General features: G+C 62.4%; 6 protein-coding genes across 6 annotated transcripts; 4 read left to right on the top strand and 2 right to left on the bottom strand.

Annotated features, from left to right (window-relative positions):
- Window positions 1-467: 467 nt before the first annotated feature.
- Window positions 468-3,676, bottom strand: MNEG_4492 (hypothetical protein; the record flags this gene model as incomplete). The annotated part of the gene is made up of 8 exons (XM_014047027.1): window positions 468-657; window positions 1,051-1,768; window positions 1,931-2,006; window positions 2,239-2,346; window positions 2,568-2,618; window positions 3,009-3,113; window positions 3,312-3,349; window positions 3,586-3,676. 8 exons carry the CDS (start codon window positions 3,674-3,676, stop codon window positions 468-470), a joined length of 1,377 nt encoding a protein of 458 aa, XP_013902481.1.
- Window positions 3,677-6,951: 3,275 nt separating this feature from the next.
- On the top strand, window positions 6,952-7,686 carry MNEG_4493 (hypothetical protein; the record flags this gene model as incomplete). Its single annotated transcript, XM_014047028.1, has 1 exon — window positions 6,952-7,686. The coding sequence occupies one exon, from the start codon at window positions 6,952-6,954 to the stop codon at window positions 7,684-7,686; it is 735 nt and encodes a 244-aa protein (XP_013902482.1).
- A 754-nt stretch (window positions 7,687-8,440) lies between these two features.
- On the top strand, window positions 8,441-11,680 carry MNEG_4494 (hypothetical protein; the record flags this gene model as incomplete). Its single annotated transcript, XM_014047029.1, has 11 exons — window positions 8,441-8,512; window positions 8,748-8,807; window positions 8,889-8,915; window positions 9,060-9,209; window positions 9,422-9,535; window positions 9,729-9,824; window positions 9,990-10,100; window positions 10,237-10,323; window positions 10,497-10,562; window positions 10,818-10,874; window positions 11,105-11,680. The coding sequence occupies 11 exons, from the start codon at window positions 8,441-8,443 to the stop codon at window positions 11,678-11,680; spliced, it is 1,416 nt and encodes a 471-aa protein (XP_013902483.1).
- Window positions 11,681-13,337: 1,657 nt separating this feature from the next.
- Window positions 13,338-15,220, top strand: MNEG_4495 (hypothetical protein; the record flags this gene model as incomplete). The annotated part of the gene is made up of 6 exons (XM_014047030.1): window positions 13,338-13,562; window positions 13,728-13,805; window positions 14,102-14,290; window positions 14,466-14,645; window positions 14,901-14,958; window positions 15,150-15,220. 6 exons carry the CDS (start codon window positions 13,338-13,340, stop codon window positions 15,218-15,220), a joined length of 801 nt encoding a protein of 266 aa, XP_013902484.1.
- An 827-nt stretch (window positions 15,221-16,047) lies between these two features.
- On the bottom strand, window positions 16,048-17,133 carry MNEG_4496 (F1F0 ATP synthase associated 12.0kDa protein; the record flags this gene model as incomplete). Its single annotated transcript, XM_014047031.1, has 4 exons — window positions 16,048-16,163; window positions 16,351-16,365; window positions 16,645-16,727; window positions 17,030-17,133. The coding sequence occupies 4 exons, from the start codon at window positions 17,131-17,133 to the stop codon at window positions 16,048-16,050; spliced, it is 318 nt and encodes a 105-aa protein (XP_013902485.1).
- Window positions 17,134-18,100: 967 nt separating this feature from the next.
- Window positions 18,101-20,521, top strand: MNEG_4497 (subunit of VPS-C complex; the record flags this gene model as incomplete). The annotated part of the gene is made up of 5 exons (XM_014047032.1): window positions 18,101-18,310; window positions 18,711-19,064; window positions 19,336-19,816; window positions 20,040-20,371; window positions 20,450-20,521. 5 exons carry the CDS (start codon window positions 18,101-18,103, stop codon window positions 20,519-20,521), a joined length of 1,449 nt encoding a protein of 482 aa, XP_013902486.1.
- Between the last annotated feature and the right edge of the window lie 89 nt (window positions 20,522-20,610).

Genomic DNA, 20,610 nt, shown 5'->3' on the forward strand with positions numbered 1-20,610 from the left:
CCAAGACAAGTTCGTGCGGGTGCTTGAGAGGAGAGTTGCTTTCTGAATCAGTGGCAGCTAGGGTTGAAGGCGATGCAACTGTTGGGTCGAAATTCAAGGCGCCCCTCTCCAGCCGGTAGCATTCACATCAGAGGGGGTTTTAGCCCCCTACAGTGGGGTGCAGGACACAATTGCAAAGGCGTCCACAAAAAGCCAGACCCAGTTGGCCGAGGCAACTGGGCTCAAATTCGACACAAGCGGCGACGATTAGCTGTTGCGCGCCGCGTATAGAACCAGCAACTCAGGAGCAGCCGAGGTTGCTTGCCATGTGTTTAGATAGTGTCTGCTGAGCATGATGTTTTCCAGGCGCGATGTGCAGCCGCAGGTGCCTGCCTCACCCCGCATTGCGACCTAGCTTGTTGGAAGAAGGGTGATGAAGCCTGCATTTGACCAACACCCTCAGGTCGCCTGTTCGAAGATGCAGAATTTCACGACCAGCAGCTGGAGGCCTCGCCCTTTGCCTTGTCCTTGGAGAGTACGCACGCCTCACACTTGTCCGCCGTCTTGGCCTTGACGCGGTCTGCGCTCCAGCAGTGGCTGCAGTGGATGCCGTTTGGCGCTGAAACCTTGGACACGCACTGGTAGCAGCCATTGTACACGGCAGGGTTGACGCCGTTCCTGTGTGTTCAAACACGAGTAGAATTGAGTGTGATTGGGGCTCTGATGTGTAGTCAGTGTGCATGTGCACGCGCACTTGCACGTGCATGCATGATTGTGGTATGTGGCATCCGTGTGGAGAGGGGCTTGCACAGCTCCAGTGTGGATGGTTTGATGGCATGGAAGTCTCCCGCCTCAGCCTGGATGAATGCGCAAGTCAAGCCTTCTGCAGCTACTACTTGGCAGCCATGCCGTGGTAACCGCCATGCTGAGCCTCCAGATGTTGCTGTCAGCCCTCCCCCGCCCCCCCAAAACACACCCCGGGACCACGCCCCTTGGCACATTCACACACCGCACCTGTGGCACTGCCAGCAGCTGCTTGCAGTGTCCCCGCTTTTGGCTGTCAGCAGGCACCTGTAAAAGGCTGCGACCGCCTCCTTAGACGTCTCGCGCTCCAGGTTGCTGCAGTAGCCCCTGGCGTCATCCGACGCCGACTTGACGGCGCAGTCGATGCACGCCGCAGTGTGAGTGGCAGGGACGCTGCCGCGGTCGCTGCAGGAGCCGCAGGCGCTGGCTGCGCCTGCGGTGGGCGCCCTTTTCAGGCAGTCGGAGCAGCCCTTCCGATCCTCGACCCTCTCGCCGTGGCAGCCCGCGCAGCCCACGGCGGCAGCCGGCGCGCTGGACGCGACGCAGGCCAGGCAGCCCGCGCGGTTGGCCTTGGGCACGCTGTACGACTCGAAGCACTTGGGGCAGGCCGCGCCCTTGGCAGCGGACTGGCACGCAAAGCACTGGTCGACAGACGCCAGGTTTGGCGCCTTGGAGGCGCTCTCCATGCGCGCGTTCATGCAGGTGGTGTCGGAACAGTCCGCGTCCAGGCACCTCTTGCAGTCGTCGCCGGACGTCGCCGCGCACGTGACGCACGCGGCCTGGCCTGCGGCTGTCGGTAGGCTCGCACAGGTCGTGCACTTGAAGGGGGCGTCCAGTGTCTTGGCCTTCTTAATGCAATCAAAGCAGATGGGCGGGTTCTTTGAGGCAAGGCAGGCCGCGCAAGTTTTGTTGGAGAAGAAGGGAGGGCACTTGGGGCTGAGGGCGACCTGTGTGATGATGCCAGACACCCAGCCGTCAGCCGCGTCTGCGTGAGACCAAAGCATAGAGAGGAACTGTTATGTGAGTGTGGCGTTGCCTGTAGGCTGCCGGCGGGTGCGAGAGGGCATCTGAGACAGGAAGCAGGCGGCACACAGCAATTCATGCCAGGGAGGTGTCAACAGAAGCTAAAAAATAATTGTGTACTCACTGGTGCCGGTGACAGGGGGCGCCTTGGTGTCTGTGATGGTCTTGAGGGAGCACATGCCAAACGGCCATTTGTCGCCCTGGTGACCACAACAAGTAGCCGGTCCACAAGCGGCAGGAGTGACACGTTGAGCCATACGACGCTTTTGGTGGAAGTGAGCGCCCGCCAATCATGAGTGCGTGCAGGGATGCCAAGCCACGGCGGCTCCTTGGGCACATTCGTATGCATGTGGTGGCTCCATGCAGCCCGCCACATGCTGGTGAACTCCCCCCCTGGGCAGCTTTTCCACACGAACACACGAGTTGTTGCACCTGGCAGGAGCCCCAGTTGCCCCAGAATTTGTGGGGCAGCTTGTCATCGTAGCTCTGGGGCACCTTGAAGCCCTTGGCATAGTCCTTGCAGCCGGTGCCGCAACCCTCCTGACAAGCGGGGCACGTACAAGCGGGGCATGGGGTCAAGGGACAGCTGTGATGCTTGCAGGTCTGCATGAGATGCGCGTGCACGTAATCTCAGACCGAGCAGCGCTTGGGTGGAAGTTTTGGGATGTGACGCGGTGCGCATGGGATGCGACTAGCTACCAGGCTGTCCCCTGCCAGTTGGAACTGGCACAGCTTATATACACATCCGTTGTTAACCTCACCTTATTGGTGCAAACAACCCATGCGTTGCAGCCGTCAAGGTCCTTGCAAGCCTGCAGGCGGCGGTCATTGCGTTAAAGGGGGGGGGGGTGCAGGTGAGGTCTGTCCGCATGTATGCCAGCCGTCCAGACACGCGGCGTCCGCAGCAGACTCAGACCGAGTACAGATCATATGCGCCATCCAGGCAGTACTCCGAGCAGGCCAGCTATTGAAACCAGGCCCAAAGTCAACACATCCACCTGGCAGCAGGTGCTGGGTATGGACGGGTTGCAGCCCTGCATGATGGGCGTCGTAAGAGAGAGCAACAGGGCCGCGGCGATCCACGAGGGTGCAACGAGGGCATGGTGACTGTTGGTGCATGCAAGCGATGTGCCTGAGCAGGCGCAAATTACTCAAGCTCCGTGCGGCCAAGGCGTGCGGCTTGCTCATCAGGTGGTGCCGACCTGGCACTGCTTGTTGCCGTAGCTCTTGATGTCCAAGACGAGCAAGTCTCCGCCCAGGTTGCGCTGAGCGGCGTTACAATCGGCAGACGGGCACTCTATGGTGACCTGAGGGGTTTTGGGGCGCCCACACAAGCCAGGGAGAGGGCCTGAAGGGCTGCCTAGGGGCTGGCTACAGCGGTGGAAAGAGCATGTTCGGGGCCAGCCTACAGCAGCTGCCAAGTAGCAGACATGCGGTTGCAGCCGCATGCGGCCGGCAGCCGGCGTGCAGCTGCCGAGGCACGCAGCATCGCCGCCTCGGCCCACCTTAGCGTAGTAGTCAGTGAGCTTGCCGCACGCCCAGGCTGGGATGGAGTAAGAGGGAGTGGTGGAGAGGAGCGGGTGCGCCGATGTGGAAAGGAGCGCATCGCCGCATTGCCCTTTCCAGCTGGATCGCTCGCTGCTCGCAGAGGAGTTTGGCTCAGTGCCTTGGTGACGTCCGCAGGACGGCCCACTGCAGCGACACTCGACAGCACAAACGCAATTCATCTATAGGAGCTCGGGCCGGCGCGTGCTGCCTGTAGTGGGGAAATTTGCTTACTGGGCGCAATGGGGCTTGGGGCCGCAGAGGCGGATACTGACAGCGTCACGATCAGCAGCAGTGCCGCAATGGCGGCTGCGACGCACGCCATGTTTTCCTGCAGGGTGCAGGTCGTCATCAATGCTGAAATGCATGGACCTGCGACTCATCGTAACCAAGCACGCACCTTGCTTGATCGCGATCTGTGTTACTAGGACCGTTTAATGGCCTGCCGGGATTGTTAAGCGCGTGTTGCGTTCCGATCTTTGCGGCACTACTTTAGCGACGGCGCAGCGGTCACTGCTGAACTCGTTGTCGGTTTCGCACCCACCTGGCTGCTGACCTGGTGCAGCTGCTCAACCTGCTGACGCGACGCACTGGTGATTTGGTCGTGCTGGTAGGCTCGCAGCTGTACTGCAACAACATTCTATGCAAAAAAAACTCGAAACGCGGAACACCACTGATCATGTCATTTCACTCACTGATGAAGTTCACAGGGGCTGGCCGCCACTTGTTTGACCCCAAACACAGTGTGTGCGCGTGACGAGCAGCTGTGGGAACGAGACGGGTGGTGTATCCCTGCCCATACGCGCTTCATTGCTACACTTTTATTACATTGCGTGGTTCAATTACTCTCCGCGGGCCGTGGCCTGGCGACGTGGCAGGCCAGGCCGCTGTCGCCTGGATCACACGAGCATGCCCATGCATGTAAGTGCGCACCTTGCTGTGTAGTGCCGTTCGCATGCGCGCAGGCTGGTATGTCAACAAGCGCGTGGCGCAACAGATGCATCTATGTATGGAGCTGGCGGTGCCTCGACTTGATGCACGCCCTGATTGCCAGTAACGGCGGTGCTTGCCCCTGCACAATAACTCTTCCGGTGGCATGTATCTTACCCGCTCGCACGATGCTTGCTTCCAGTAGTGTTGCTGCAAGAACTCCACATGCCCTGGGATGGTAATCAGCAAGGCAGTCTTGCACGCAGGATAGCCTGCTGAGCTTCAAGCCACCTTTCGAAATGAAAAACATGGTTGAGTTGTGGGCTCAAGCGTGTTGTCTACCTGCAGAACCAGTTCAGGGACATCCACCGGTTTCAAGAAGTGAGGACATCAAGGACGTGCACAAACACGCTGCCCAATGGTGTCACAGGATCGCGCTTATTTTCCATGCACATCCTTACTGCAGCATGTTTGGCGTGCCCCCACAGACTGCTTGCGTGTCACGGAGAGCACGATGCCGGCCGAGCCGACGGGCAGGTCCTTGCAGCTTCCAGCCTACTTGCTCCCATGTCCTATCGCAGCCTTCTGGCTGATTCGCCACGCGACATTACAATTCATCTATGAGTTGTTTCTCGGATCACGTCAATACGTAGCAACCCCCGACCCCGTGCCACAGTTTGCACTCTCAGGTTTTCTCTCGCGGCTCATGCGACCCTGCGGACACTGGAAACGATGGATGTAAGAGATACGGGTTCCTCTCAAAGTCTTCAAGGAGGTCACAGGTGCGCTGAGGGTGGTCCCCCGCGCGCAAGTTCGCACATCCGGCGTCCGTGAGCTGGAGGGCATGCTGCATGCATACCCATGCTTAGATCAGAGACGATTAATCCTAAAACACGCCTCCTATCCACTCAGGAGCTCCATGACATTGGGGCACGACCGTGCGGGACCTGCAGCGCGCGGAGAGCGCCGGCGCCCGGGCGATGCAGAGCAGCAGCCAGTTGGCAGTGCTGGCTCCTTGAGCAGGTGGGCAAGACTTGGGGCCAGTCTGTGTGCTTACCATGGGTTGAGCAAGCGCAGGTGTGTGGACGCGGCAGTACGAGCAGGATTTCCCGGTCGGAAAGGGATCCCTGCCCAACCGTGTGGCCGTCAACGTACAACCACCTCACGTCCTGAACCCTGCCATGTCGTTTCTCCCATTGCGTTCGCAGTCACACATCTGCAGTGTCCGGGGGCTCGCGCCCAAGGTTGCTCCATGAGGTGCTCAGGGACCGGCTGGCCGCGCGGCGCAACAAGCCCTCACCACCGCCTGTTGCCACCAAGCCCGACCTTGCCGAGCCCAAGGCCCCTGTACCCGCCAGCCGCGCGGCTGGCGCAGACGTAACACAGAACAGAGCCAGCGGCACCGCCAGGAGCAGCGGCGGCAGCAGCAGCACCTGCATAGACACCCACGACAGCCGCCACACTGCCAGCGTGAGCGAGCATTCGGTGGCCGATAACCTCACCAGCAGCTCTTCGGACGACTGCAACGTCGAGATCAAGGTCGGGAGCGCCAGGGATGGCCCCACCTTGAAGTCCACAACAGCCAAGATACGAAACATCCCTGACGCCATCCCCACACCAGCCGACACTGTTCAGGACTCCAAGCCGCAGGATGTCGTCCCAATCAACAACAGCTGCAGGGCGGAGGCGCTAGCCCCAAGCGATGGGCGTGCCGCATCGCCGAGACCACATAGCAAGGGAGCGGCCCCAGCAGCTGCGGCCCCAGCCCTGAACAAGCAGGCCAGCAAGGTATGCCAGGCGCTTATGGGCTTGCTGAAGCCCTCATCAGACGCCCAGCGGCAGCGCGGAGCGGGTATGAAATCAGCCACCACGGCCGCCGCCTCTGCAGGCACTAGCGTCGCTGGCAACGCCGGCCCAAAGCCTGCTGCAACCAGCGGCTCATCAGGCGGCGGCGGCTGTGCAAGCGGGTGCGCCGCCGGCACTCAAGTCAATAGCATCCTTCGCCGCCTATTCAGCAAGAGGCCTGCAACTGTTGGTGGCCACAGGGCGACCACCAATTCGGCGTGCAGCACAGGCCGCTCAACAATTTTGCCGCGTTCTCCATGCAGTGCCGACAGCGCCGGCGCCCCGCCGGCTGCCAAACCTCTGGTCCAGACGGCGACAGCCACCAGCCCCATGTGCGGAGCTGCCACAAGGCACACCAAACTCGCGGAGGTGCCTGCGTGCGCCGCTTGCAGCGGCGACAGCGCCGGCACACTCACGGTTGAGTCGACGTGCCACAGCATCAGTATAACAGGACAGAAAAAAGACAGCCCACGCCGTGATTGGCGCAAAGCATACAAGTTGTGCATGCAAATAGAAGACAAGGGGGGGATGAACGCCGTGTTTGAAAGCGGCACACTTCTCGGAAAGGGCGGCGAGGGCGAGGTGCGGCGCGTGGAGGTGGACGGCATTCCTTACGCTGTCAAGAAACTGCAGTGCTCCTTTCGAGAGGAGCAATGGAGCGACACTGTGCGCACCCCGTTCGTCCAGACGTCCCTGGCCCCGGTGCACACACGCACAGCAGACTACTGCATCTTCCCCCTGGCAGCAGGGGACCTGGAGCAGGCGCTGCTCGCCGGCACTACGGCGCGCGCGCAAGCAGCACAGCTCCCATCAATGACGCACTTAATGGGACCGCTTCTGATGGTAGAGCAAGAAAGTGCGTCGGCGTCGGCGTCGGCGGCGGCACCTGTAGCCTGCTGTGCTCCGCAGCAGGCGCCGCCGGAGGACCGCCTGTCGCCGGCAGAGTTCCTCCCTGTGGCGGCCGAGAGCTGTGTCGCAGTGGCGGCCCTCCACGATGCGGCCATCGTGCACAAGGACGTGAAGCCTGCCAACTTCCTTGTCGCCGCCGACGGTCACCTGTGCATGGGCGACCTGGGCGTTTCTGACGATGCGTCGCACCACGCGCTCTCTGGCGCCGGCACGTGGTTCTTCCACGCCCCGGAGCAGCGGTGCAAGCTGACACGGTTGGGCAAGATGCTCCATGCCCTGCGTGTTGCAATTGCCAACATAGCAGAGAGGCTTGGCTTCCCCTGCGACAGCCGCCCGGTGGACGTGTGGGCGCTGGCAGTGACTTGGCTGGTGCTCTCACTGCCAGTTGACGAGGTGCTGAGGGTGGTGAAGGCGGCCCATGCTGGGAAGCCTTTGCAGCTCCCCACCTACGTTCCTACGGCACTGGCCGACCTGCTGCAGCGCGGCATGCTTGTGAAGCGCCCGTCAAAGCGCTTCACCATCAGGCAGGTGATGGCGCATCCCTTCTTTGCAGGCGTGAGTTGGCCGCAGGCAGAGGCACGCCGTCTGTCGCTGCCCGACCTGAGGGCGCTGGCGGCCATGGGCCGCGAGTACATGCAGGCGGTTCAGTAGACGTGATATGTGAGGCAGCGTGACTGGGGGATTCCATGCACAAGCAAGACATGTGGTTTTTGCACTGGTGCCTGCAGACGTTCTGAGAAAAACCTTGTACTCTTGGGTTGATTAAGCAATAAAAGGTTCTGCTGTGTGCAATATCAACACAACTGGCTTGCTTTCCAACTGGAAGACCATCATACAGTAGTGTAATCTAATCAAGAGGCAATGCGGCCAGCAGCAGTGCGGTGTGATTGACAGGCTTTATGGCCTGGCAACAACAGCAATGAAGTGCTCGTTCTCAGAGTGGTCACAACACTCGTCAAAGCACATCTACAACGCCGTCTGTCAAGCCGCTGCATGCTGCCGCATGCACTCCACCCCACCGCGCTCTGCGCACACATCTTGTCTCAGCGCCACATGCTGAGCAGCATGATGAGCACGCGTGATCTGCATCATCGCATTGCACCAGTTCTCTCTCAATTTTCATGAACTGCATGGCGGCTTGTCTCAAGTTTAAGCTGGGCACGCCGCCTCTCAACATGCACTCCCCGTGTTGGCGCCAACGCTTCCGATTTGAACCTGCTCGAGCGGCAGGCCAAGCAGCAGAGTGGTCGCACAGGCAGTCGTGTAAAGCCTTGTTGCTTGTCCAGGCCAGTCATATCAGCTGAAAATCGTTCAATCATCGTCTCGTACAGCTTAGGTTATCAAACACAAAGCGCCTGTGACACACGGTGTGTCACACACCCAGATCGCCGCGCTCTCACGATCCATGGCACGCCTTGAGCCCTCCAAGCCATGGACTCTGCTCGGAATCCTTTCCACCGCCGGCGAGGTTCACAAGGTGGGTGCTTGGGTCGGGACAGCACTCACCCAAGTTTTCGCAGCGTGCTGACTGTATGTGTGCTGCGTCTAGCTTGCTTGATCCCAGTTATGATTGTGGCAGTCACATCAAGCATGCCTGGCGGCGCTCGTGACTGCTTGAGCTTCGACGCACACCTGCGCCGACAAATGGACACGCCATTTCGCACGCGGCACGCACCACTCAACCATATGTGCTTTCTGCGCTCGCCTTGCAGTATGCTCGCCATGTCGCCATGCTCAAGGACCAGCTGGAGCAGATGAACAAAGCTCACAAGGTGAGAAGGTTGCTTGTGTCATGCGTTGTTGACACCTGCAGCATCGGCTCATGATGGTGCTCCCCACGCACCACCACACAGGAGGCCCTGCGTGCAAAGAAGGCTGAGGTGGGCGTTTATGGGAACGTCATGTCATGGCCATGCATGCTCAGCGCCATGCATGCGCACGTGCGCACTGACATCACCTGTGCTGCGGACACAAGATAAAGCGCCGGCGCTCTTCACCACCCTCCGAAATCGCCAAAACCTCAGACCTCGGCCCTGCAGGAGCAGCTGCGCAAGAAGGAGGAGAAGCTGGATTTCACGCGCAAGGCCCTCGCCGACAAGGAGGCAGAGCTGGTCAACACCCTTCGCGGCCACAATGCCGACCTGCAGAGCGGCTTCAACATGCGCGTCGGCACGGTGCGTGCATTCAACAAATTCGCACAAGGTGCCAGCATGGGGACCGTTTCAACTGCTTTGCACGTGCATGTTGGCGCAGTCGCCGTTAATGTCGAGTCGAGACCTTTCCGGCCAGCCGGCGGGCAAGCCGCATGCCATGCGGTGTGAAATGTGCAGCACGTGCAGGGCAGGCATCATGGTTTTGCGCGCCCCGCCGGTATGCACCCCCTCAGGTGGACTACCTCACGCAGGAGCTGGAGGGCAAGGGGCTGCAGCTCGCCGCCAAGGACGAGGAGATCGGCCTGCTGAGGGGCCGCATCGCGGAGCTGGAGGCCGCCGCGGTGCAGGTGGGCTGGGCGGCTGGCGCGGCAGACCACCTGGCCCACGCTGCTGGCAGGCGCTCGCATGGGCAGTAGGCCTGTCGGCAGCAGCGCTTCCTTGAAAAATTTGGCGCCCCCGTCCAACGTGTTGAGCAGATTTCATCAACGGCAGTGCTGCCATGCATCACATGCCCCCCACCCCACCCCCCCTGACATGCAGGACAGCAACAAGGAGCAGGTCATCGCCGACCTGCGCACAGAGAGGGACTCCCTGCACAGCCGCGTCATTGAGCTGCAGGCCGCCTCTGCTGCGCAGGTGCGCCCCGGACGCTGGCAGCGCCGCTGCAACCAGCAGGGGACTGCCAGCAGCTTGGTTTGCCTTGTGATGTGCAAATCAAGGCGCAGTTCCCCTAATCTGGCAAGCATCGCCATGATCACACTTCCCATGTCTACCACATGCAATCATATCGGCGGTGTGCAGGAGGAGGTCAACCTGACTGGCGCCGTCTACAACCAGACCCTGGCCAACATGGAGTCCGACGCCGCCGACATGCGCAGCCGCATGGTCAAGCTCGAGACCACTACGGCGCAGGTGGGCATGCAGGCACGCCGGAAAGGGCTTCACCCTGCCATCAAGCCGCCCGGAAGGCAGGTCCAGGTGCGCGTCTGCCGCGGTCTCGTCTTGGTCAGCAACCCCCAAATTTCGCTGCATGTGCCCTGCCTTCCAGGCCATCGCGTCGGAAGCCGAGGCGAAGCAGGAGTACCAGAGGCTGTCCATCACCACGCAGGCAAGCATGGCAGCATGTTGGGAGCATGTTGACATCAAAACATTAAATCTTCCGCTACCTGCAAAATTGCAGACTGCCTGAGGTTGTCGGCACCGCTCTGCTATATATCGCAATAAAGCCAAGAAGGCGCGTTCTCAGGCCCGCATCCCCTTGACCCACCCACTCATGCACACCCATCCGCTTGCACACAACCCTAACAGGGGCTGCGCAAGCAGCTGGAGGAGCTGCAGGCGGCCAACGAGCACCTGGCCCAGGCCTCCCCCTCGGTGAGCGTGCTGGTCTAATGTGGGCCCGCATGGCGCGGGGTGCTGCATGTACAGCCCCCTTGCTGAGCAGCTTTGCCCCATGGCATGCAAGTCAAGCATGGTTGTGCTGGCAGGTCACTAGGATGCATGCAGCCTGGCCACACTGCGGCATGCGGTCTGCCTTGCTTTTGACATCTTAGCGGTTATCATCTCAATACCCACTGTGTAGTTTAAGCACTCCTTCCCAAACTCCCGTTGTCCATGATCCCGACCCAGGGCGGCGTCATCACGCACGAGGCCCATGTGAAGAAGGTGGCGGAGGTGGCCAACCAGGTGTGGCATTAGGACGATTCAAAGCCGGGCCAGCAGGGCGTTGGATGGTGCAAGTTTTCGGGGTTTTGCGTTGCAGGGCTACGCCACATATGGGGAGCTGGCACGCACGCTGTCCAGCCACCAGCTTGAATGAGACGTGCGAGCTGTTGTGCTGGGGCCAAAAGGAATGCTGGACTCTGCACCAACAGGATACCTTCTATTCTCCAACGTTTGCCAACCCTGCACACTAGGCGGCCATGTGCGTCCTCACCGCGCTGGAGGCCCTCAATGAGCCGGCGGGCGCGGCGGCGGCCCCCGAGCAGCAGCCCGCCGCGGCGCCCGGCACCCCCGCGGGCGCGCGGGTGGTCGCGCCCATGGAGGCGGTGCGCGCGGCGCTGAGGCGGCTCTACGGGGACCTGTCCAAGGAGCTGATGGCGCTGGAGGCGCCGGACGGCGCGCCACTGCTGCTGCCCTCCCCGACGAAGCGGCGCGGCTTCGTGGCGTCCGGCGGGGGCGGCGACAAGGCGGGCGGCCCGGCCGACCAGGGCCAGGAGCTGCCTGTCAACCTCGAGCTGGCGGACAGCGTGATCGACCGGGACTACAAGAAGAGCACGGCGGCCGTCGTGTCGCTGGTGATGACGGGCCGCGCGTGCGGCTCGCCGCGCAAGGCGGCGCCCGGCAGCCCGGCGGCGGCCGCGGGCGGCTCGCCCCTCAAGGCGGCGGCGGCGGCGGCGGCGGGCAAGAGCCCGGACCGCGGCAGCCGCCCGAGCTCGCCCATTGTGCGTGTGCAGCGCGCCTTTGGGTTCGGCAAGGCCATGTTGGACTGATGGAATAATTGGCATGGGTGGCGAATTTCACATGTGGAGTTTTCTTCGCCCCTGCGCGCTTTTTCTTTGCGCCAGCACCCCAGGGTCCCAAGCGCGTTGTACAGCCAAATGATGCATCGTGATGTCACGTGTTCCTGCAAGGGTGTGGAGATGCACATTCAGACCACTTGCTGTTTCCAAGTCATGTATGTGGCGTGTCTTCCTTTTATTGCATTTGAGTGTTCCAAGCGCGCCCTCCGCCTTGCCTCGTCAGGCATCATCATGTCCCTTGACAGCCAGGGCATGCAGGACTGGCAGTCTGCCTAAACGCTGACTGCCACGCTCACACCACGGTGCTGATGCCATTCGTGTTGCGCTTCAACGAAACCCGATGCATCGTGCAGCTGCAGCGCCCTGTGCGGCCACCAGGAAGTGCTCGTTCTGCAATTTGAATGCTTCACATTTGCTGGGTGGATTGCTAGAGCGCATGCCGTGGACCGGCAACTCATTCAATAACGCCCCTGAACCCTGAATGACTGGCCCTCCTGGTGCATGCAATTTGATCCACAATTCGTAACTGGATTGATGGATACACGTGTATGCGCAGTATTTTGTCCAATCATCGCTTGCTTAGGAACCGACCCTGCATTAGGCAGACTCCCCTCCCCCCATCGGATGCATATGCCAACTGTCTGTGGTGTGGCGGTCCTTTGAACGCCTGGCCGTGGATGAGCACGCGCATTTCACAGCTTTTGACGTGCCTACTTCCTTTCTGGGCAGTGACATGTCATTTCTCCAGTCTCCACAGAGTCATCTTATGTGCCCTTTAACATATCATCATCGAGCGCTAGCGACCACCCACAAGAGTGCAATCATCCCACCCCTCCTCCTCGTCACCTGCTGATTTTGCAGGCCGCCGCCTTTGTTCGTCGGACAACAACTCAATATTGATCCACTTCAGGAGGATAATGTGTAAAATCATGTGTCTGCATCCGGGAGCACTGAGAATTTGGGCTGATGCCAGGTGGGGCGACGCTGTTTCTGGTTGCGCGCCCAGCATTTGTGCGCCACCCCATTACCGTATGCAAGAGTTGACTCTGGTCAATCAGTCACCACTGCCACTATTTGGAGAGGGGCATACGACAAGATGGATTTGTACCCTGCTGCCATCACCGAGCTACATTGCGGGTGTATGGCCGCATTCGCAACCATTTGACGACGCAGGCCGATCCTGGTCAGCCGGTCAGCTGGTCTCAGATGGTGTCATCCAAAGCAACGCATCATCCTGCCTGCCGCTCATAACAGCTCTGCGTACGTACAATTGGCTAGATTTGCTTCGCCCGGGAAGAAAGCGCTGACAACGACCTCGCCGCGGAGCTTCGAGCTGCGTGAGCATCCTGCCAGTGACGAGTCGCTGGAGCTGCAGGCGGGCGCTATGAAGATTTCAAGGTAAGCGCTCATCGTGCCTGCAGCTACGACTAGAAGGCGCCGTGCGAGCGCACATGGATTGCGCCGTTGGAGTCGCGCTGTTCCTGCGCCGCGCGCTGCACGCTGCGCCACGCTGCCTTGATGCCAGGCCCCAATCGCCACGAGTAAAAGCGTCCCATTGTACCCCTGTAGGATGTCCCGCCAGCAGGCAACCGGCTTGCCGCACCATTCACGAGCAGCTGTGGGAACAATGGTCGTCCGGGCGGCGCAGCAAGGGCGGGATGGCAGCAAACAGGCCGAGGCGTCCCCATCCCCAGGGGCCAAGGCGTACCCCTACAACGCGGGCATCGGAGAGCGACAGCAAAAGGCGACAATTGAGCACATCTTCACCGCGTTGGAATCGGCGGACAGCGACGTCAGCACCAGTGGGAGCAGAAGCATCAGCAGCTGGGACGGCAGCGGCAGCAACCTGCAGGTGGGTCTGGTGGACCCAGGACGCAATACCCCACTCGCATAGGGGCGCTGGCTGTGAAGATGCAACTTGACACTCAAAGTCATGCTGCGTGCCCCTTCACCCTCGCAATTGCAAGCAAGTCCCTGACCTGATGCCCACATCACGTCGCGCACGCCGTCCGCCCAGGCGCCGTGGGCGGTGGGGTGGCAGATGAGCGAGCGCAATATGGTGTGGAATGACGACCTCAAGCTGCGGCTCATACGGGTGAGCCATCACACCCTGCGGCGATGACGTTGGTATTGCTAATGCAGTCGGCAGCGAACAGCAAGCCAGCACAACGGAAACAGGCCCCTCAAAGCTCCCAGGGCCGCACAGAACAGCCAAGGGGGCAGAAACTGTTGATTGCCAGCAGAGATGCGCTGCGGCCCCACAATCTGCCAATCCCTGAAAGCGATGAAATCCCCTGTTGCCTCCCTGCCCTCCCTCACCATCCCCTCGCTCATCGCCGCCGCAACGCACGGCCACAACCACCACGACCCGCCAACCCCGCCGCACGGCAGCGCGTCGCCTCGGAGCAGCTGGGGGTCAGCGAAGCGGAGCTGGAGCAGCAGCTGGAGGAGGTGGTATGCCTGCTGCCAGACCTCAGGTCCCGCCTGGGGCAGGCGCCGGCCGACATGGTGGTCAAGCTGGCCGCAAACACGCGGGAAATTGCGGGGCTGCTGCTGCGCATCAAGGCGGCCTTCCCAAGGGTGCGCACGCAGCCGTCTGCGGAGCGAGGGCTTGGGACGAGAAGCAGCTGCGCACAATGCTGCAGTTCACTGCAGTTCAGGGGTTCCATATTGTGTAGCTATTGTCTTGACTTGCCAGATTGGAGGCGCATGTACTGCCACTTTCAAGACTCCTGTTGCCGCATCACCGCCTCAGGCAGACGCGGGCGCTATGGTCGGCAATCGCCTGGACCTACTGCTGGAACCCGAGCAGCTGCCCGACTTGGAGCGCGCCGCCGAGCGGCTGGGGCAGCTGGTGCCGGGCATTGACGTGGACCGTTTCGCAGAGGCGTTCCCGGCTGTTTTGGACGTCGACGACTTTGAAGGGGCGCTGCTGGTGCGGCATGTTGCGCTTTTCGGTTGGTGTTTTGCGTGGCATACATGCGCGCGCTGGGAGCTGGACACCACCGGCAGGGGCCATTCGCAGAGCCGCTTGCGCGCGGTGTTTGGCGCGGGGTGCATCGTCAAGGCGCCTGTTGCGCTCCTCGGCTGTGATGGCAGTGCTGAAAACAGCTCATTGCTGCCATACCATCGCGTGATGCCTGGCTTGCCTACACCGCACGTGCACCCATGCTCCTGCTGCCTTTTCCAGGAGGCAAAGCGCCTGCTCCCAAAGATGGACGTTCCTGCCATGCTGCGCGCCAACCCGGGTGAGCGCCAAGCTTTTCACCTGGCTTGCTAGCTTGGGGAGGGGCAGCCCAGCATGTGAACCACATCACACCTGGCGCATGTAGTCAAGCGGCCCGATTCACCAGGCTTTGCAAGCAGGGCCTGCTTCTGTGTCAGGGCGACAGCCTGTACCCTGCGATTGACTGGTGTTTGACCCTCGCCGCGCTCGCAGACTTTGTGCTGAGCCTGATGAAGGGCAAGCACCTCATCACTTATGACCAGATCAAGAACCCCTTCACCTAATCCATGCGGCACGTGATTTTCTTGCTAGGCATCTAAGCAGTGTCAGCTGCATCACAAGGGTTGGCGCAGGGTAGGGCGCTTGCGGCCGCAGCAGTGCCCGTCTTCATTTTGTCTCCGCGCGCCGCTGCTCCTGATTCGATTTGGTCCGCAAGGAGCTGCTTTAGTGCTGCCGCCCCAGCTGCCACTGCTACACAGGAGGGGCTGCTCATGTGTCGGCGCCACCAGCAGGGAGCATCAACGCTAGAGCATTGGCAGCTGGGAAGATGCGCGGTATTTGGGACACTTGAGCCCAGGCGCGCCATTCCCTCTGCCCGCCTGGGCTGGACCCATCTGTTTCCGGGCGGGCAGGAAGTGCACACGCGATGCCGCTTACCCTTTCTGCGGCATACTCACCCGTGCGCCTGACTACCCACGTGCCTGAGCCCCTAACGAGCTGTGTCGGTTAAGCTTCTTGCCTGAGTTACCTTGAGCCTCTTTGTGCCTCACTCTGCCCCTGCCTTTCTGATTTCGTGTGCACTGTGCTGTGCAACCCCTGCCGCCCTCTGGACGATTCCCCTTCACCATGGGCGCAGCCGGGCGTTTCTCCTTACCACAAAACCAATCACCATCACCAAGCAATCGTCAAGCTTCCATGCCGCTGCCAAAGAGGGCTGGCCGCTGCAACGCCACAACAACCGCCAGCAAATCTGTGAATCTGTGCGGACAGCCCTCCTCGGCAACGCCCAGCGCAGACGGCGGGGCGACCAACCCCCTAAGATAAGCAGCGGCCCATCCGCCCCCGCCCGCCGCGGCTGTGATGCTGGCGGGCTGGCTGGCGGCCGGGCGCATTAGTGGTGCGCGGGTGCGGCGGCCGGCTCCTCGTACTTCTTGCCGGCCCTGTATGCCTTGTACATGTCGAGGGCCTTGTGCTTGTCTGGCTCGCACACAAAGCTACCCTCCCAGCCTGCAGTTCAGGGGCGCCGGACGGGGGTCGGCGCGGCATCGTTAATTTGTGGGCGTGAGGGTTTGGGGACGACGGAGGCGGGGATGCGGGGCCGGGCCGCGGCTGCGCGGGGGGGGCTGAGATGCCCGGATGGGGGCGCCTGCGATGCGGCGCGGCCGGCGCGCCGAGCGCTGCGGGGTGCACTCACCCTTGGGGCACAGGCCTGTGGAGGCGAGGGCATTGGGGTGCAGGCGTGCAGGGGGTGGAATAATCAGCAACAGGCAAGGTGGTGGAACGGCAAACATCAAACGAGCGAGCCTGGTGGCTCTGCACCCTACCGCCCAGTCTTGTGCGGCATGGCGCTGCACTCAGCGCCTCCCCGGGGCGGCCGCGCATAGGGCAGCGCTCTACCGCCGGCCCCAGAGATCGCACAGCGGACACGACCGGCGCAGGCAATGCTGTCGAGGCGATGAATGCATTGCGGGTGCGCGGAGGGGCGCACCCATGGTTGGGAATGCCGGCACGAACGGGAACGGCACGCTCAGGATGAAAAAGAAGCCGCCCGTGATCAGCAGGTTGTGGCGCCTGGGGAGTCGAGGGGGCGCAGGCGACAATCCAGGGCGGGGGTGGTGAACGTCGCCGGCTGGGCAGGCCAGAATTTTATTGCTGCCCCCGTTGCAGAGTCTGCTGCCCAACGAACGCCCGATTATTGCCGCGGCTGCTCTCCGCTGCCCGTCCGGCTGCCCTGCATTGCCTGCAAAAGTCCGTCGGCCCAGCTGCAGGCCCTGCTGCCTGACGACCTGGCCCGCGCTCGCCTCCTGCCCGTCCGCCGGCTTCCGACCCAGCAGTCGCCAATGCAGGAGCCCAGGAGTGACTCGTCCACTCACAGGGCGACGTATTTGTTGTACGCCATGTTGGGGAGGAACCGCTTGTGGAGGGAGAAGTCATAGTAGAACTTCTCCGCCAGGCGCCCCACCGTGCTGGTCGCCATGCTGCTCTGCGCGCGGGCGGGCGCAAGCGTGCGTGCAAGTGCTCGTGGGGCGCGCAGCAGCGCCAGGGCATGCTGTGCTCGCAGCAGCGATGCCACCGGCTGCCATGCCACAGGGCTGGTGCGCTGAGTGCTGCGCATTCATCAAGAGCTCAACTGCCAGGGCTGCAGTAACGAGTTGCCTGCGCTGCACCACTGCACACAAGATGCTGCTGCTGCTGCTGCTGCTGCCGCGTGCCAAAACCCGTTGCCGACCCGCCTGTCCGACCCCGCCAGATGTCATACCTGAGCTTATTGCACTAGCCTGGCGCTCGCCGCGCTCCTAGCCACGACGTCTGCAACCCCAGAACGGGCGAGGAGATCTGAATGCACGGCACCCTGCCCACGAACAGGTGTGTCACACAAACCAACGACCGGTTGTATTGTATCATAGAATCCAGTGCAGTGAAGCGCGTTGCTGTTGCAGTTGTCCTCCCTTTCTCTTGTCACCAGGTGCTGCAGGTCACCCCTCTGCTTGCCCCTGGTGTATGAATGCGGTAGCATATTATGCATAATTTCACTAACTGCCTTGCAGATACGCTTCTGATGATCTGTCGCCGATCTACACAGCAAGACAATAAACAGCTTCGTTCGGAGAACCAGCTGCAACAAGCACATTCTGATCTATACTTACATTACCTGGCAATCTTTGTCAGCAGTGCTGAAGCGCAGAGGAGGCGCTTCTGCTTTACCCGTGTGCTGCACTCTGCACACAACAGGCGTGGCGCACAGCATGCGGCGATAGTTCAGCAGCTATCGTGCGCTCGTTGAGGTGTGGACAAGGCCAAGTAGCCAGTGGATCAAACATGGCCGTATAACCTTGATGCAAGGGATGGAGCCTGTCTCCCGTGCCCTGCAGCTGCCCACTTGCGCGGGCGCTTTCGCAGGCCATGCTCCCACCCCCCTTCCTCCCCCGCCAGGCGCAGCAGCCATGAGCTTTGCCTTCAAGCGATTCAGCTTCTTCGGCCAGCACGACGTGCCCGGCCACGGCTTCCCGGCCGATGCCGCCTGCGCCGTCGCCGGTGGCGGGCGCGTGTTTGTCGGGTGTGACGGCGCACTGCACGTTCTAGATGAGGGCCTGCAGGCGGTGGCGGTAGTCCCGGCATACGGCCACAAGCTGCTGCATCTCGCGTGGGCAGAGGTGGGCCCGCGGCCGCGTGCGTGGGCACAAGCGCCTGGGTGTGCGCCTCTCTGCCTCTGCGTGGTCTGCGAGGAGGGGGGCGTAGGTTCCTGCAGTAATCAACCAGGCAGCGGCATGAAATTGCATTGTACAGCAGCGTCATGGTCTTGATGAACCAGCTGCCTCGGCCTCCACGGACCTCATAAACGACAGCCTCAACAATTTTAACAGCCTGAACCATCAGCCACCTCGACAGCCTCAACAGCCCTCGACAACCTTATATCTGACCCACAACATAGTGTATTTCAGGAACAACCAAAAACATCACACCCTTCCAAGCCGCCGCCTCAAGATCCCGCCCTACACACACAACAACAAAATCCATCTCAACATCCCCTCAAAATATGCTCGATCCAAGCAGGTGAGGCAGAACCAGTACCTGGTGGCTGTCGGCGTGGAGGAGCCCGGCGCCTCCACCGCGGCCATCAAGGTTTGGGAGCGCTCGAAGCTGGCGGCCCTCAAGCCGCCCCCGCCCTCCCCCGCAGCAACAGCCGCCGCCACCGCCACCGCCGGCCCCGCCGCACCCGGCGCGCCCGCGTCCCCGCCCGCGGCGCCCGCGGCGGCGACGGTGGCGCTGGCGCCGCTGCGGGTCCAGAAGGTGTTCAATTCGAAGTACCCGGAGGCAGAGCCGACGGCGCTGGCGGTGACGGACGCGGCGGCGCCGGCGCTGACGGTGGCGGTGGGGCTGGGCAGCGGCATGGTGTACCTGTTTCAGGTGTGCGCTGGTGTGCATGGGCACACACATGCTTTGCATGCGTGAGGAGGCATTACCGGTCGGCTTGTGGCGGGTGAGGGCCGAACACCCTGTGTCCGCCGGGCTTCCTGCTAGCCGGGTGCCCCTGCAGCAACTGCACACCCCCTTACAAGGCGCCGGACCTCCCTTAACGCGCCGCACCGCCGCCTGGTGCCCCCACTCTCCCCCACCCCTCGGTAGCCACCCTCCCCAAAACACCTCTCCCCCAACTCCGCCGCTCTCCATTCCAAAGGGTGACCTCTCAAAAGGCGCCAAGCTCCACCACACCGCCAAGCTCAGCGCCCGCCCCGAGCGCGGGGACCTCTGGGCCGTCACCGCCCTCTTCTTCCCGCCCCCCAGCGGCGCCGCCGCCGCAGCCGCAGCGACCCCCGCCGGCGGCCCCACGGCGCCCAACAACTCCCTCTTCCACCGGGCCGCCTCTCCACACGAAGACCCCTCCGCCGCCGCCGCCGCGGTCCAGTCCAAGGCGCTCGCCGCGGCCGCCGCAGCCGCCGCGGCCGAGCGCGAGCGCGAGTCGCTGTGGCTCTTCGCGGCGACCGAGTCGCAGACGCTGGCGTTCAACGTGGCGGACGGCAGCAAGAATATTCTGGACCAGGCCGGCGTCGCCAACGGCGCGTGCGCGGTGGCGCGTGGGCCGCTGCTGGTGGTGGCGCGGGAGGACGCGCTGTATGACTACACGGCAGACACGCGCGCCGGGTGCACCGTGTTTGACGGTGCGCCGGGGGCGCCTGGGCAGCCAAAACCCAGGGAAGGGTGCGCCAGCCCCGCGCGCGGCCTCGGGCCATCCAGGGGAGCGGAGAGGTTCCGCCTTTCTGCTGGCCGACGCACAACTTCGATGTCCTCAGACTTTGGAAGGAGGTTCGCTGGTCTGTCCAGATGCCTTTCCGGTAATTGCAAGCCCAGTCCTGCATCACCCCCGGATCCCCACTTCGCTAGGCCCCAAGCAGTGGCTCTCCGTATTCCAGCGGTACCTGATCCTCGTCACCGCCGACGGCGGCGCCTCGGGCGGCGCCGGCGGCGCGGGCGGCGCGGGCGGCGGCGCCTCCTCTCTCCTGGAGCCGGTCGGGGGCGGCGGCGGCGGCAGCGGGGGCGGCGGCGGGGGCGGCAGCACCCTGCACATCCTGGACGTGAGGAACAAGCTCGTGGCGGGCAGCTTCCCGCTGGGTCCCGGCGGCGTGGCGCAGGTGCTGTGCGTCGGCGGGCAGGTGGTGGCGGCGACGCGGTCGGGGCGGCTGCTGGCCTTGAGGGAGGTGGAGCTCACCGCACAGGTGGGGCGCCAGCACACGAGCCCGCCGCCATTGCCGCCGCAGCGGCTGCCGGGGGCTCTGCTCCATGCGGCGCCGCAGCTCAACGGGTGTGCCGTCCACGCCGCGGTCCGCTCCTGCGGTTGCACCCACGCCGCTTTGACTCGCCCCTAATGCCTATCGTACTGCCTCGGCGGTGCGATGATGCTGTGTGGTCACGCCTGGTGCCTGGCAAGTTTCGCGCGCCCCCCCCACCCCTGCCC

The sequence above is a fragment of the Monoraphidium neglectum genome (genome assembly GCF_000611645.1).
Source record: "Monoraphidium neglectum strain SAG 48.87 unplaced genomic scaffold scaffold00626, whole genome shotgun sequence".
Classification (NCBI taxonomy): domain Eukaryota; kingdom Viridiplantae; phylum Chlorophyta; class Chlorophyceae; order Sphaeropleales; family Selenastraceae; genus Monoraphidium; species Monoraphidium neglectum.